This window comes from Eleutherodactylus coqui, chromosome 1 (genome assembly GCF_035609145.1).
Source record: "Eleutherodactylus coqui strain aEleCoq1 chromosome 1, aEleCoq1.hap1, whole genome shotgun sequence".
NCBI classification, from domain to species: domain Eukaryota; kingdom Metazoa; phylum Chordata; class Amphibia; order Anura; family Eleutherodactylidae; genus Eleutherodactylus; species Eleutherodactylus coqui.
The window spans coordinates 72,803,804-72,819,263 of NC_089837.1; the positions used below are offsets into that span (position 1 = coordinate 72,803,804).

Sequence of the window (15,460 nt, forward strand, 5' to 3'; positions counted from 1 at the left end):
TTGTGCAAGTTCGTTGTGACGCCACTGCCTTTGAAGGTATGTGTTGCGGTGATGAAATGAAGAGACAAGTCCATAGAAGTATCGGTAAAACCGAAGGCACGCAGTTTACTTCATCTTGAGGACCAAATATAGTGTTCACACTTTTCAGTTAGTAGCCAGTAAAATCTTCAACATCTTTTTGGAGCATATTAAATGACATACATTCCTACATGAATTCAATGAATGGCTGAGTGCTGCCTGTGATTGGCTGAGCCCTCAGCCAAATCAGACACAGCCCTTTCAGCAGGCAGGGATTTTAAAATCGCTGAAATCATGCTGACTCGGAGAATAATCTTATCACATTTTTTCTGCATGCTGAATGCCATAAAAACAAAATACAAAAAATAATGGTGGAATGTTTTTTCCCAATTCTCCCCCCCCCCCCCTAAAAAACATAATTAAAAAGTTATGCAATAACATTATATGCACCCCATTAGGATGTCATTAGGAAGACAACATGTCCCACAGAAAACAAACCCTCATATAGCTAGGTCTACAGAAAGAAAAATAAAAAAATGATGGCTCTAGCAATGCAATGATGAAAAAAAACTGAAAAATTAGTTGGTGATTAAGTTGCAAATAGGCTTTAGTACTAAGGGGTTAAGATGAAGAAACGCTACTTCGAGCTGGAAGATGCATGTCCACACTGCTTGAACTGAAGGCATGCCCTGTGGAACGATCCAGGGTCATCCCAAGCTAATTTCCCTATATATAATATATAAAAAACTTTTTTCTCTATTGGTGTAAGGCTTCCTTGATTGATGACCTTGATTTTTTCCAAACCTGTAGGCAGATTTAATTACCTACCTCTGTTCAATGCCATTGCCGGCAGCTTGTTCACCAGGGTAAGGTCCTTTTCCACTTAAGCCTTGTTCAGTCTTTGATTCCTAATATAAATCAGATGTTAAGCCAGTTATTATAAGGAAGCTACAAGTCACTGAATTATGTGATATTTCTTACATTATGAAAAATCCAGATGTCCAAGATTTTACCACTTCCAACAAGTCTGTAAATCACACAGCGCATATAACATTTACAACGGAAATTAAAAAAAATTCTGGAGACCAGGTCCAGACTAAAATTCACTTTACTGGGAAGGGACTTGAGAAGGTACAAACCAAAGTTCCCTGGCCGAGAAAGACGTTTCATGGATAATAAATCAGTTACATTTCTTAATATCCTTTTCTGTAGAATGATACAGTATATGAACTCTATGAGGTCTTACGATCCCATATATGTCCCTCAGTCTTTTTGATCTCAACTCTTCAGATCTCTACTGGGACCTTCACAAATTTCACTGTACAACACAGCTCCACTGAGCTCAGCTCACTCTTGGGATTTGGCTTCCGAGTCTCTTCAGGCCACCTGACCACGTCAAGAGGAAGCTTTAGGATTACTATTAAGGTCTTCCCTTTAACCCCTTAATGACCAGCCTATACATTTACCCCTTAGGCCTCCTACACACTGGCGAGAAAGTCGCGCAATTTTGTAGCAATGCTACAAATCGAATGTATGTAAAGCCCATGGTTTCTATGGGTTCCTTCACACATGCAATGTTTTGTAGCATGCTACAAAACGACACACAAACCTCGCAGGTCCAACAATATGCCCGCGAAACGTGAGGTTTTGTAGCCCATGTTTCCCTATGGAGCCCTCCTCTCTGTTGCATCGCACGAAAACGCGGTTTGCATGCGATGCGATGCAACTTTGACAGTAGCAAATGCTACTGTTAAAGCTATAATCTAAGCCCTAACTGCCGGGAAAAAAACAAAAACACACACACATCACCTAGACGAGCTGTCAGCCTGACCGCAGCTTCTCCCCAGGTACCGGCACTGATCATCTTCTCCTTTGGCCGGGGATTCAAAAATCCCTGCCTCCTGGAAGCGCTGGCTGTGATTGGCTGACACTTAGCCAATCATAGCAAGTGTTCGATGAATGGCAGTGATTGAACAGTAGCCGGGGATTTTTCAATCCCCAGCCAGAAGATGAAGAAGAAGATCCGTGACGTGAACTGGGGAGAAGCTGCGGTGGCGCCCCGGACAGTGCAGAAGAGGTGATGTATACTTTTTTTTTCTCCTTTAGTTACGGCTCAATTTCAGGGTAGGGCTTTCAAAAAATCCTCATGCGGTACTGCTGCGAGAAAATCACAGCGATATCGCACGGTGCAGCGATGCGATATCGCTGCGATTTTTTTCACAGCGATGTGGTGTTCCCCGTGTGAAGGAGGCCTTAAGGACCAAGCAATTTTCACTGTCACATTGCGAGAGCTAAAACCCGTTAAAATAGCCATATATGAGGGCTTGGTTTTTTTGTGACGAGCTGTATATTTTAATGGCACCACTCTGGGATACATAGAACGTGATGTATAACATTTTTTTGAAGGGGAAGGTGGGGTGGGGGCAGTGGAGAAATCCAGAAATTCCGCCATTGTTTTAAGTTTTGTTTTGGGTAAAATAGCAAGTCAATTGACTTATCTGGATCAACACGATAACTTTTATTTTTTTACTACTTTAGCAAAATAAAAACATGTTTTGATCGATGTGATCTAAGACCTATAACATTTTTATTTCCCTGGCAACGGAGCTACAGTATGCGAGGCCATGTTTTTTTGCGAGAAAAGTTGTAGTTTTTATCGGTACCAGTTTGAGATAAATGTGACTTTTAAACTATTTTTTATTACATTTTTTGGGAGGCGAATAAAAGAAAAGTAGCAGTTATGTCATTAGTTTTTTTACCAGGCAAGAAAAGTAATAAAATATTTTCATTGTCTGTACTAATGCAGTAAAACATATTATGTTCGGCTTTAAAAAATTGTTTGGGGTGATTTATCCATTTAAAGCAGGTTTTTATGGGGGGAAAAATTGTTACTCTTATTTTTAACTGCATTTTTTTTTCTTAGAATTAAACTTTATTGAACGTTGATGCTATTTTCTTAGTCCCTCAAAAGGGGGAAATAAGTCACCAACCATGAGTCAAATGAAATGTATAGGCCATTTCTGGCCCATGCAATCTGTACGGTTTGCAATGGGCATGCAGTTGCTATGAATGGCAGTGAACACAGCAAGTGTTCAATTTCCCTATAGCACCTCCAGTGGACAAATTGATAATTTCTTAAAAATCAATAAAATGTCCTTATAATGAACCTGCTGGGTCCTATAGAGCATAAGAATCTTTGTAGCCTCTCTCTACTCTACCTATTGATGAGGAACTTGAAAGAAGGACCTCTCACAATTAATTCAATTTCTATACAAGCTTTCAAAATAAGACAACACCATTAAAGCAATCCTCCAGGACTGGAGAAACAAAGATGGCCACATCAGCTTCTCTGACTACTTGATCAACACTGTGTATTAGTATGCATCATTAGTCTAATACGGAACCCAATGCTGCCCACATGAGCAGTGCTGGCCAGTCAGAGCAACATGTAGCGTCTTAGACTACCAATGTATACTATGCACAGTTTGCATCAGTTTGTTTCTCCAGGCCCGGAGGATCACTTTAAATATCCGAGTCACCAGCTATGAATCATATGGAAATTATTGGTCATTTCTGGCCCATGTAGTCTGTACAGCAACTTCCTGCAAGATTGACTCAACTAAACCACGTATCCAAATAATCCTGCTTACTGGTAACTTCAAGTCTGTGACAGCAAAAATAAATCAGTGGACAAGCCTCACCTCTGAATAGAAGAAACCATAATTTATACTTGTAGTATATTTATCATGTAATACAGGGGAAAGAAAAAACAGGAACCTGGTGACAGCTGCTTACCACTTTTATATTATTGTTCCGTCCACGCCAAGAGAACCACCATCTTCCACCCTTTTTCGGCATCTTGTCTCTCATCAGAGTATCCACAGTAACCTGTGATAAATGCACGGTGACCACAGTAACATAAAAGAAAGCAAAAAACAGAAATATCTAAATGAATAAAATGGGAATGTAAAACAAAATTAAAAAAACATGTAGAAAGCAGTGAAGCAAATGGCAAGCAAGCAAGCAAGCACGTGTATGAGAAACATACATACTGTCTGCTGGCCACAGAGACTAGAAAAACAAAATCTAATGGAATCTACCACTGCACAGATGTAATCAAAGCAAGAGTACTTGAAAGAAAATGAGAAAAAGAAAATATAAAAGTCTGTTAGTATTTGGAGTTAGTATATGCAAACACACGGACACATACACACAATGGCTTGGACCTTACAAGGTGCTCCTACTATATGGGAGTTCTGATGAAAAACTCAAGTATATGTTGCAAGTTACATGACTTAGATTGGTTGGGGTATAAAATTTCCCTGAAAACCAAAAGAATTGCAATGAACTGTGTCATGGCACCTTCTCACTTGGCCAAGATTTTTCTTTTAGGTTCACAACTATAGAAAATAAGGCCATTGTGAAGACCATGATCTAATCAAAGTAGCTAAGGTGCAGAAGAAAATTAAAAGGCTAGGTCTAAATTCTAAAAAGTAGACCATGTAGAAGAGCTGTCAGCTGGTTGATAGATGGACAACTAATTGGTCCATTAACTGTAATTTTGCCAGATACCAATAAAAAATTTACGAATCACACAATAAAATGTAATCAGATACAATATTGAAGAGCGATAAACCATCTGCTATGAGCCGTTGGTCAATGAATCCTACCATAACATTTTGGTTATAGACAACTACCACTCACAAGAATAAAACATGTTGAATCGAAATTCTTAAAGACATTACAATGAAGAATGAAGCCTGTACTAGTAAAGCCCAACAGACCAGAAGAAGATGACTATTTCTTTTGGGTACCCCCTTGTATTCACTTCCACTCAACTATCCATATAGATGAATGGAGCAGTAGTATACATGCATTACCACTAGAGATGAGCGAGTATACTCGCTAAGGCACATTACTCGAGCGAGTAGTGCCTTAGCCGAGTATCTCCCCGCTCGTCTCTAAAGATTCGGGGGCCGGCGGGGGAGCGGCGGGGAGGAACGGAGGGGAGATCTCTCTCTCCCTCTCTCCCCCTGCTCCCCGACGCAACTCACCTGTCACCCGCGCCGGCCCCTGAATCTATAGAGACGAGCGGGGAGATACTCGGCTAAGGTACTACTCGCTCGAGTAATGTGCCTTAGCGAGTATACTTGCTCATCTCTAGTTACCACCACTGCATTCCTTCTGGGACACTCGGGACTCACCATTCTTGTGATCTGTGGGGGTCATGTGGTTGGACCCCAACCAATGAGTCACTTATTCCCCATTTGCAGGATAGGGGATACATTGTTTGGGTGGGACAATCCTTTTAAGAGAGCCTTCTTGTGTCATGAACCACCCATTCAGGTCCTGCACCAGTGATTACACACAGTCTTCCTTTAACACTCATTTGTTTGTCACTTATTATTTTCCATTCAATAAATGTATTTTAATTTACCGAACCTCCTCCAATAGTTTAATAATTCAGATGATAATGTGTGATCACAAATAAACTCTAGGAGAGACGAATAGTTCGGTAGGATACATCCCGCGTTGGTAAACAGCCTCAGAATAAATACTAAACTTGTTTGAATAGCCGTAGCCTCAAGATTAGATAATCAACCATTGTGCCGGGGGAAAATGGAGCATTCGCAAACAATTCTATTTCTAACCAACTTGAAAGAATAGCGTTCAGCCATAATGGGTAATTACATGATTCATCTCTTATTATTCTCCAGATAAACAAAACAACTTCTAATGGAAAATGCTGCTGCACAACCAATCTGTTCTTCTGAAAAAGCGCCTGACAATAGGACACCTCAATTATGTTTATATAGGAATAACGAGTTGCCCATAGCAACGAAACATAGAATGCAGCTAAAAGCTTTTCTTTCCGCTAATATTTTGTTTCTAACCTCATAAACAAAAGTTCCAATGACCCGAGTAGTAAAAGGTGCAGGTACAATTCTACTGCCAAGAAAATAATGTAAGCCTGAAAAAATGGAGGTCATTCCCATCCTAAAAAGTTTTCATTGAAAAGTGTAACTTCATTGCAAGACTAGGTTGTAAGGCGCATTCAGACGACCGTATATCGGCCGCGTATTCACGCCAGCCGATATACGGCGTCCCTCTCTGCAGGGGAAGGTGGCTGGAAGAGCCGGGAGCAATGCCCTGAGCTCCCGCCCCCTCTCTGCCTCCTCTCCACCACCCCCTGCACTATTTTCAATGAGGAGAGGTGGGACGAGGGCAGAGCTAATTCCCGGAACTTAGCCCCGCCCCGTCCCGCCTCCTCTCATTGCAAATTGTGCAGAGGGGTGGAGAGGAGGCAGAGAGGGGGCGGGAGCTCAGAGCACTGCTCCCGGCTCTTCCAGCCTCCTCACCCCTGCAGAGAGAGACGCCATATATCGGCCGGCGTGAATACCCGGCCGATATACGGTCATCTGAATGCGCCCTTAAAGTGTAAAAATTTGCGGGATGTTGTTCCATTACCAAAGTATGATTGATTATAGGAAAATGTTGAATTACAAGTCTAAAAATAATTTACAAATTTCAAATGCATCTACAAAATTTTGGCGCTCCCAACAAATTACGTTACATTTATTTGCTGAGTGCAAAGATGTCAACAGAGTCTCCAGGACTCCTACTATTCATCAATAGTTCATTTGTAGGATTTCGGCATTTAGGATCCTTATCAATCAGCTCATCACCAGGCCAGCTGTCATTACGGACAGCACTGGGAGCATATGGCACTGTCCAAATTGCAGTAGCCTAGTTTGGCACTGAATTCAATGAGACCTGTACCTGCTGTACCAAACCGGGCCACTACCATGTTCACAACGCTAGGTTCAAATCTGACCAAAGTCTACATCTGCATGGAGTTTTTTTTAGGCAGATGTTGTCCTAGATGAGATTTGAACCTAGGACCCCCAGCACTACAAGCCCAAAATCATGTTGGGCTGACCCTGTTCTGGTTCCGTGAAAATTGACCCAATTTTAGTGCCCAGGTGATCACAATGAGCAACACTACTACAGAGCGCGGGTCAACTTTCTATATATTCGATCATTCTGCACGTAAGTCTGCCTGGTTGGAAAGAATCTTTAGACATGATGTTAATAATGATGGGTTTCCGATTATTCAGCACAAAGCTTGAATAATCATTGTGAAGCAATGGAGTATAAAGGAATGATGGCCAAGGATACAAGCAGTTTTACAGCGATAGGGGCATCATGCTTAAAGTCATATACAGACCCAGTTGACAGCTGAGAGACGGTTGTACAGAATTTTACATTGGGCCCCAAAAATCTTTAGGGCTTATTTATATGACCGTCTATTTGGTCTGTGTGCCATCCGTGTTTACAATGGACCCATAATGGCCAAAGAGGGCATTCAGACGTGATATTTCATATAGAAATCATAGTACGTCTTATTCTGGTCCACTTTCATGGATGAGAATAGGGCATGGAATGTTATAAGGTCTTGTGAACGAGGACGGTGTCTGTGTGCTACCTGATTTTTATTTGTTGGTCATTTTTTGGACATCATACAGGCACGCTTGTGTTGCATTATCCCAGCGTCGTGTTCCTAAATTCCCTGACAGTGCATTTAGGGTTGACTTTTCACTGATTAACCAGTTATTTCCTCCCATATAATGAATGTTAAAGAGCCCCTCTCACGTATCATTATCAGAGATTTATTACAATTTTTCCCCCTTAAAGTGACCCTCTAGTCAGGGACTCAAAATTGATATATTGTCAGCACTTACAGGGGATGATAAACTACTTACTTTTTACCTCAGATCTTGTGCCTTTGCTGCTTTTAAGCTCATCTCTATTAGAACAAAGCTGGGATCTGTGACTATAGCTTAGCTACATTGTCAAGTTTGAGGTAGTCTGGAACATACCCTTGGCTCAGGCTGAAGAAGAGGCAGTAAAAGGGGTGTGCCTCAGACTGCTTCAGATTAGGCACTGTAGTTAAACTATAGTCACAAATCACAATTCTGTCCTAACAGAGGGGAGTTAAAAAGCAGCAAGCGTCAATGAAAAATAAGCAGAAGTTGTAAGTTCTGACTTGCATATCAATTCTGAGCTCCTAATTGGTGGGTCCCTTTAAGAAAGAAAAACCACAGAACAGCAAAGCAATCTAGCAGCAGTGTTTTCCAACACTAACATAAAGCAACATGTTAGGGTCCTTTTACATGGAGCGAGAAATCGTTAGAGCAAATGAACAATGACAGTAATTTGCTTTAAAACTCAATCAGTTTACACATGTAGAAAATCGGTAATTTTTTTGTCATTCGCTCGTTCTCTCGATAGTTGGTCGTTCGGGGCACTGTACCAGTAAATGTGAACGACTGAGCTATTGCTCTTTGCATGGAATGACTTGTGTATGACTGAACGATGATCGCCATTAGTCTTTCATTCATTGACAGTGTTTACACTGAACAATATCGCTGAAATTCGAACAATCCAACAATTTTTTTGAACCATACTCGTTCCATGTAAGACGGCCCTTAGTTATGACAGAATGCTAGTGGGCACCATTAAGACAAAAAAGGAAGCGTAACCAGTGGCAGGACACAACGGAGCCATCACCCACACAGAATAGTTCAGAGCTGTTGTTGCCCTTATGCCTACCTTAGGCAACGGTTTCTGGAAAGCTTGCATGGCCAGGAGAAGGGGGGCAGCTGTTGGCCAATTGTAGTACCTGAGAAGGAAGTCACAGGGTTAAACAACTCCGAGAACTACAATGAATGAAATATCAAGATCTTCAATGCAGTAGGAGGTAAAAACAATATATTATTTAACACTTGGCATTTACTAGGACGTACTGTAATGTAGGAGTAACGGTGGGGTCATTATTGGCCCCATTTACAGTTTTTATTTAAGACCTTGTTTTATGAAATTGCAGTTTTTATTTAAAAACTTATTTTTGCAGGTCATTATAATTTTTAATCCACGAGAAAGGAGCGCCATTTTAGCACCTCAAATCGCCATCTTTGGACGTAAGATCAGGTGAGCATTTTTTACACATGAATGCAATTTTGAGTGCATTTTGCACTTGTCGCATGGTTGCTTGATTTTTGGGTCCTTCCATTTTTAAAGGGTCCATCTCCTGTATTTCTTGCATGTTGGCTCTTGTGTTTCGATAGGTGATAGGCGACAGAGTGCAGGATACAAGGTAGACACCAGACTTAAAAAAATATCATTTTTCATTATAACAGTTGAACTTGAAGAATTAAATAGTGATGTAAGCTTTTAGCCACAGTAAGGCTGGGTTCACACGGGGCGGATTTGCCACGGAATTTCGCCGCGGCAAGTCCGCCTGCGGCCGCTAATCTCGGGATTGGCCAGCCATGTGGACGAGATTTCTCAGAAATCTCATCCACACGGGACAGCCAATCCGCTGCGGTAGATCAGGCAGAAACTGCGGCTGCGGCGACAGCAGCATGTCTATTTATTTTTTCTTTCCACTGCGACCGCGCTCTCCTCTATGGGAGCGCCGGCTGCAGCGGAAGAGCGAGCGGCCGGGCCGCTTCAAAGCCACCGCGGCGGTTCTCCCGGCGGAAATCTCACGTTTTTTGCTGCGGCCAAACCGCGGGATTTCCAGCGGGAATCCGCCCCGTGTGACCCCAGCCTAAAAGATATTTGCGGCTTCTATGAAAACGTCTGATAACCAAACTATCTCTAATAGAAAACAGGAACGCCTTTAGTACATGCGAGATGAAATAGCAGACTTCAACAAGACTTGACAAAGGCTGTGTATTACAGCCGAAATGTTGTCATTATGTGAACATAATGAAGAAGATGATGTTACTTGCACCCGTCTGCTGCCCAACTTTCTAGTTTTGGCTCAACAAGAAAATTGGATAATATTGTCACGGAGTGTATTAACCATGAAAATTGTGGTTTACTGCAATCTGAGGATTTGTCAGCAACTTGCTGATGCATACTCTTGAAACAAAGTTCCAATAAGATCATGGCTCCAGTAACTTTTCTATCTCTTACATGGTAGAGTACCACACCTATCAGGCCTGCATATAAGTCTCTAAGCATGTGCACATGTCGGGATTTTACTGAGGACATACCTCACTTACGTAGTTCCAGCGTATTTGGTATGGTAACATATATGAAGCGCCCTTGGATGTATGTTAGGGGTAACTGTAAGACGGTGTGTCACTCTTTGCAGCAGTCTACACAGCAGTCCTTCTGGCTGTAATCCCTGCACCCTTGCTCTCTCAGAGATGCTTTCTGCACTCAGCTAATTTCTGGCAGCATCAAGCACCTCACTCAAAATTCACAGGCTGCCCTTCTATAACAAGCACAGAGCCCCTTGTATCAGGGGCTTCCCTGTATCAGGAAGTCTCTACTTGTTCCGGGAGCGGAGTTTCATTTTTAGTGTCAAAACATTCGCTCATGCGAATAGATGCTCACCCATCTGTTCGCTTCTGCAAATAAATAATCCCTCTGGTCCGTGAATGTTCACCAATGCCCTAACATGGACCCTCTAACACTTGCTCAGTTTCTTGGGCAGCTTCTGGATTTTTTTTTAAAAGTCAGTTTGGATACAGTACAAGGTTGAGTGTCTTCCACAAAGACACACAGACTTAGCATCGACTTCACTCATCTTGTCACTCTAGGGTTCTCATGTCTTCAGATCCCTCCTGGCGCAAGTTCTTGAGCAAGTGACTGTAGGACTTTATTCCCTTTTATTTTGAAGCTTCTGTCCCTTTGCTGATTGTTCAACAAATAAACCAAATAGGTATTGACCATTGCACCATTGAGAATGCAAAAGAATAGGGGGGGGAAAAGTCCTTCTTCAGGTTCCCCCTTGTGTATCTGGCACACCATGCATCTACTCCACCTTTGGTGCTGCTAATGTAGTGAATAGTATTGGTTTTCTTAGATGACCTTTTTAGTTCATCGTTATGATGCAGAGAACTAAACAAGACCACAGCCTTACTTTGTTAAGCATGCATGTAAAAAAAGGAGTCATATTGTGATTGGATTCATCAATAGGTTTTGATTAGAGATGAGCGAGCACACTCAGATGGGTCAGTTACTCGAGCGAGCCTCGCTCTTCTCGAGTAACTGAATTCTTGTCTGAGCGTGCTCGGGGGGGCGAGAGTGAGAGAGATCTCCCTCCCCCCCGTTCACCCCCACGAGCACGCTCGGACAAGAATTCAGTTACTCGAGAAGAGCGAGGCTCGCTCAAGTAACTGACTTATCCGAGCGTGCTCGCTCATCTCTAGTCTTGATCTTTTGGCTTTGAACTCGAAAGTAATATCTACTTCAGGCTGCTACTTAACAGCAATATTGCACCAAGTTAAAGATGGCGTTCTATTTGACCCCACAACATTCTACCAAATTGGGGTCAATCATAACCCCTGAAGAGGTATTACCCACTTCTATAAAAACAAAGTAACCTAGAAACAGTACAATGATAGTATCTTACAAGACCCTAGGTACCTGGTAAAGTCATAAATAGATGTGGTCCTGGCCCAACACATTTAATCACAAATTATAACTTGGGATTTTTTCTGACCCCTCAGTGAATACCGAGGGTTAAATAATGGAGAAGCGAAGAAAAAAAAACAAAAAAAAAACACTTTGCTAGAATTACCCTAAAAAAAAAAAGTTTTAAAGGGTCACGTCAAGTAGTTCTGCATCGCTTTCCTCAGCAGAGTAAATGACAATAAAAACGCTCTGTCCTATGAATTATTCATTGCTACTTTACATATATGCAAACAACGCAGACAGCCGAGATGGAAAAGTCAAATGAGACTTTTTAGCATCAAATTTTTTACAAGCATCGACAGTTCTAACTCAGCATTTTTTATACAGTTTCTATGGAAACTGATGACTGCTAATATCTATAATCAAGTGGCGAATAAATTATAACAAAAAAGTAAGAACTCTTCTGCAAAGCTATACTTGGTGCATTGCTGTATGTAAGCGGGTCTACGCCTTTACATAAATAGGGCTTACGGTGTACCTAACATTTAGAATTCCGTCGAAGAAACTGGTGGCATAAATAATTTAGAATGTTTTTCCATGTTGATGCGGCTAAAGAGTTCTATTTCTTCAGTACAGAGCAGCAATTTTCTGTGCCATCTTGTAAAAAACAAAAGCTGGGGAGCCAAACTTTTTGCAGCTTTTCTTCAGGTCCGCAAGAGTAATAAGCAATTATATACATATCAGACTCCTCCCTTCCAAGTGGGCGGACCCAATCATTAATCACTGCCCCACGTTTAGACCCTGATTTTGATTGACAGGTCCTTTGCTGTCCAACATCACCCTATCCTGTGACAAAATATTGCACATGTGCCATGTGGTTGTGGCAGGGCACATGTGCCGTACACCTCCTATCTGTGAGCACAGCCCCATACATATGTTGTACACCCAGAAGAGGAAGATTTATAGAAAGACCAGGCCTGGAGCTGTGCAGGTGCAAGACTTCAGAGTAGGAGAGAGTGACATCAACAAAAGGAATTGTCAATGAATACAAAGGAGGAAGAGTGGGGCAGGGATACTACCTGACGACGTGCCGTTAGTGGGACCGTCCCCTAGGCACATGCAGCATCCTTTACATATTGGAATATTCAACATTTTCTCTCTAATTAGAACTGAAGTATTATTTGAAATGTGTTTTACATAACCATCCAGTGCTCCAATTATGTTAATAGTGACAATGGCTTGACAGACCCTCTAACAAATTTGCAGACTTCCTGCAGCCACCACTAGAGAGAGCTTATTACATACTGTGTTATCATTAAGTTCAGTGTATGCAATAATCTCCTGAGCTCCCTCTAGTGGACATATAGCCTTCTACAGAAATCTACGTCTTGCGGCAGTGGTCAAATTTTAAACACCTATTAGCAATTTACTGCACTATACTTCTCCTTTCCTTTAAGCCATACTCGTATAAAACCAGCTGTTCCAATGACTTACATCAGCGGCTTTAGAAAATCTCTGCGCATCACTCCAGCATAAAGGTACTGTTTCCACAGCAACCACAGAGCTTCTATTTATTCTATACTAGAAGCATGACAATGGTTTATTTTGGTCACGGTTCATGGGTATATAGCAGGCCTGGCTGTAGAATGCCAAGCAGTTTCCCCTCTGCCGCTTTTATTTTTTTGCCCTCAATTTCTGTTACAGCCAAGCAAGGGCGTTCAAGGATGACAGAGCAGACGGACTTGTAACGATTGTATCTAGGGTTCAACTTTCTATTCTTGTAGTACTACAAGCGGCCAGTTGATAAATAATGGACGGGCCAGGTACACCAGAGCCGTGGCTTGTTAGTGGCTATTTAATCCAGGTCATACAGAAGGGTCAGAAAAGAAGCAGCGTCTTTAGTAGTATATACAACGTATGATATTAAGTCATCACATGAGCAATACTTACTTATTTCCAATTTTTACAACCAGGTTTGGATCATCAATGATTGCCGGATTATCCACGAACTGCTGATACGTGACCACTTGTTCTATAAACTGCTCTGCAGAGACAAAGTATAGAAATTCAAAGCATGTCTACAGACATATAAAACGGAAAACGTGGGCATTTTATAGGGCATAGACTTAAATAAGCATCTGTCTGCACAGTAACAGGGTTTTTGCACCGTGGCTATAGAGAGACAGGCCTCCTAAGTGACTGAGAAAGTAGCCCCATGAGTGTCAATAGGAACGACAATGGTAGACAGCTACTGTACTTTTACATCCATGTTGCAAAAAAGAAAAAAAAAATGCGACTTGTCTGTGCTTGACATGGACTTTGCACCAAATTTTTCCATTAAAGCCAATCTGTGTCAAATAAAGATCAAAATTTACAAAATCCATGTAAATTTAAAAAGTATGTGAAAATTTTGCACACTTTTACACATGAATTCTGCATCTGATTTTTCCGCCTCTTTAAACTACTCTGTGAATATACCCTTCAGTCATATAACTATTGGGGATTGCAATTGCGACTGAGCCTCCAAGCCAGGGAACAGTATTTTCTTTACTAGGATACCTACTTCCCAGCCATAGTGGCTTGTGTATATGCATCTTCAAGAATCCTCCATGGCCCTGTCTCCTCCCACTCCACTCTGATTCGCTGGAGTGGAGGGGACATGAACAGACACTCTTTTGGGGATGAAAGGGGGTACTATTTTCTGAGTCACTTACGTGACACTATATATTGTGGGGGCACCAAAAGGTACTGTTATTTGCTTGTGAGGGCATTATTACTCGAGGGAGCATTAAGAGTTCACCTTGTGGGGGCACAAAAGGGGCACTATTACTTTGGAGGGCACAGTAACTGTGAGGCACTGGGAAGGCATTATGATTTTGTGGCGAGCACAATGCGGAAGATATTACTGTGTGGGCACATTGTGGGGAACAAAATAGGATACTATACTATGTGGGGCACAAATGGGTGGCACTATTACAGTATATGGGCACCAAGTACAGTTCCCCTAGTACAGAGAATGAAGAACTAAATGAGCGAACAAAATGAAAAATATTTATCTGCTTGTGTGACCTGCACAAAAGGAGCCATAGACTTCTGCAGCTGTAATATGATCTGTCTGCATACGGCTTTTTGTGTATTGATCTTATCAGTATGTGCAGAGAGAGTAATCTCTGGGTAAGGAGGAGGAGGAAGAGGAGGGTCTAAATGGAGAAAGGAACATTGTTCTCCAAAATCACATTCATATCTGTATCAGAGGCTGAGTTCAGATCCACCAACACAGATCTGGCATGAAGTCCCAGACAGAATAGCGCAGCATGTTGTGCTACTTCATCTGGGAAAATACCGGACAGCACAACAGAAGCTGAACGGACCCCTTTATAGTCAATGGGGTCCATTTGTTGCCATTTGAGTCTGTCATAGCACAGATCCTTTCAGGCAGGGATTCCATTTTCCTGCTCCCATTATAGAGCAGGAAAGTTAAATACCAAATGGAAACCCAAATGCTGGTGTGAATGTGGCCCATATTCACTTGTACTATCGATTTATGAAAAAAGTATAAAATCTGTATGCAGTAAGCTCCTCTGCTCCCCCTAGTGGTGACTGAAGACAGTGTGAAAGTTAGCAGTGCATTTGATGGATCAGAATAACTGCACCTCAGGCCCCTATTCTGAAATGAATCTGCATAGAATTTTTTGGGTTTAAAAGCAAAATTGTGATATAGGAGTGAATATTTATATTAAAAATCATTAAAAAAACATTGCTGGTGCCAATACGGGAATATTTTTTGGTTCAGCTGGGCACAATCTTCTATATAAATCTATAGCAGGTGTCAACAAGAACAAAAAGTCCATAAATCCTGCATCGCTCCGTTACAGCATCGAGTCTGCATTATTAAAACAGATATAGCGAATACAAACAGATGGCACACGAGCCTCTGGCTGCGGAGCTGTTTGCTTTATTCCTACAGAGGATGTTTTAATGAAATTTGTAGAGCATACTGGAAGATCCA

General features: G+C 41.7%; 1 protein-coding gene across 5 annotated transcripts in view; it reads right to left on the bottom strand.

Annotated features, from left to right (window-relative positions):
- The window catches only part of LPIN1 (lipin 1), a 173,813-nt gene that overhangs the window by 21,668 nt on the left and 136,685 nt on the right, over nt 1–15,460 (bottom strand). For all 5 annotated transcript variants that reach the window (XM_066597150.1, XM_066597120.1, XM_066597130.1 and 2 more), the window contains exons 10-13: nt 13,402–13,495; nt 8,632–8,701; nt 3,814–3,906; nt 847–926 (exon numbers count right to left, since the gene is read on the bottom strand). In XM_066597150.1, the coding sequence (XP_066453247.1) occupies nt 847–926; nt 3,814–3,906; nt 8,632–8,701; nt 13,402–13,495 (337 nt within the window). The remainder of the gene's footprint in view (nt 1–846; nt 927–3,813; nt 3,907–8,631; nt 8,702–13,401; nt 13,496–15,460) is intronic.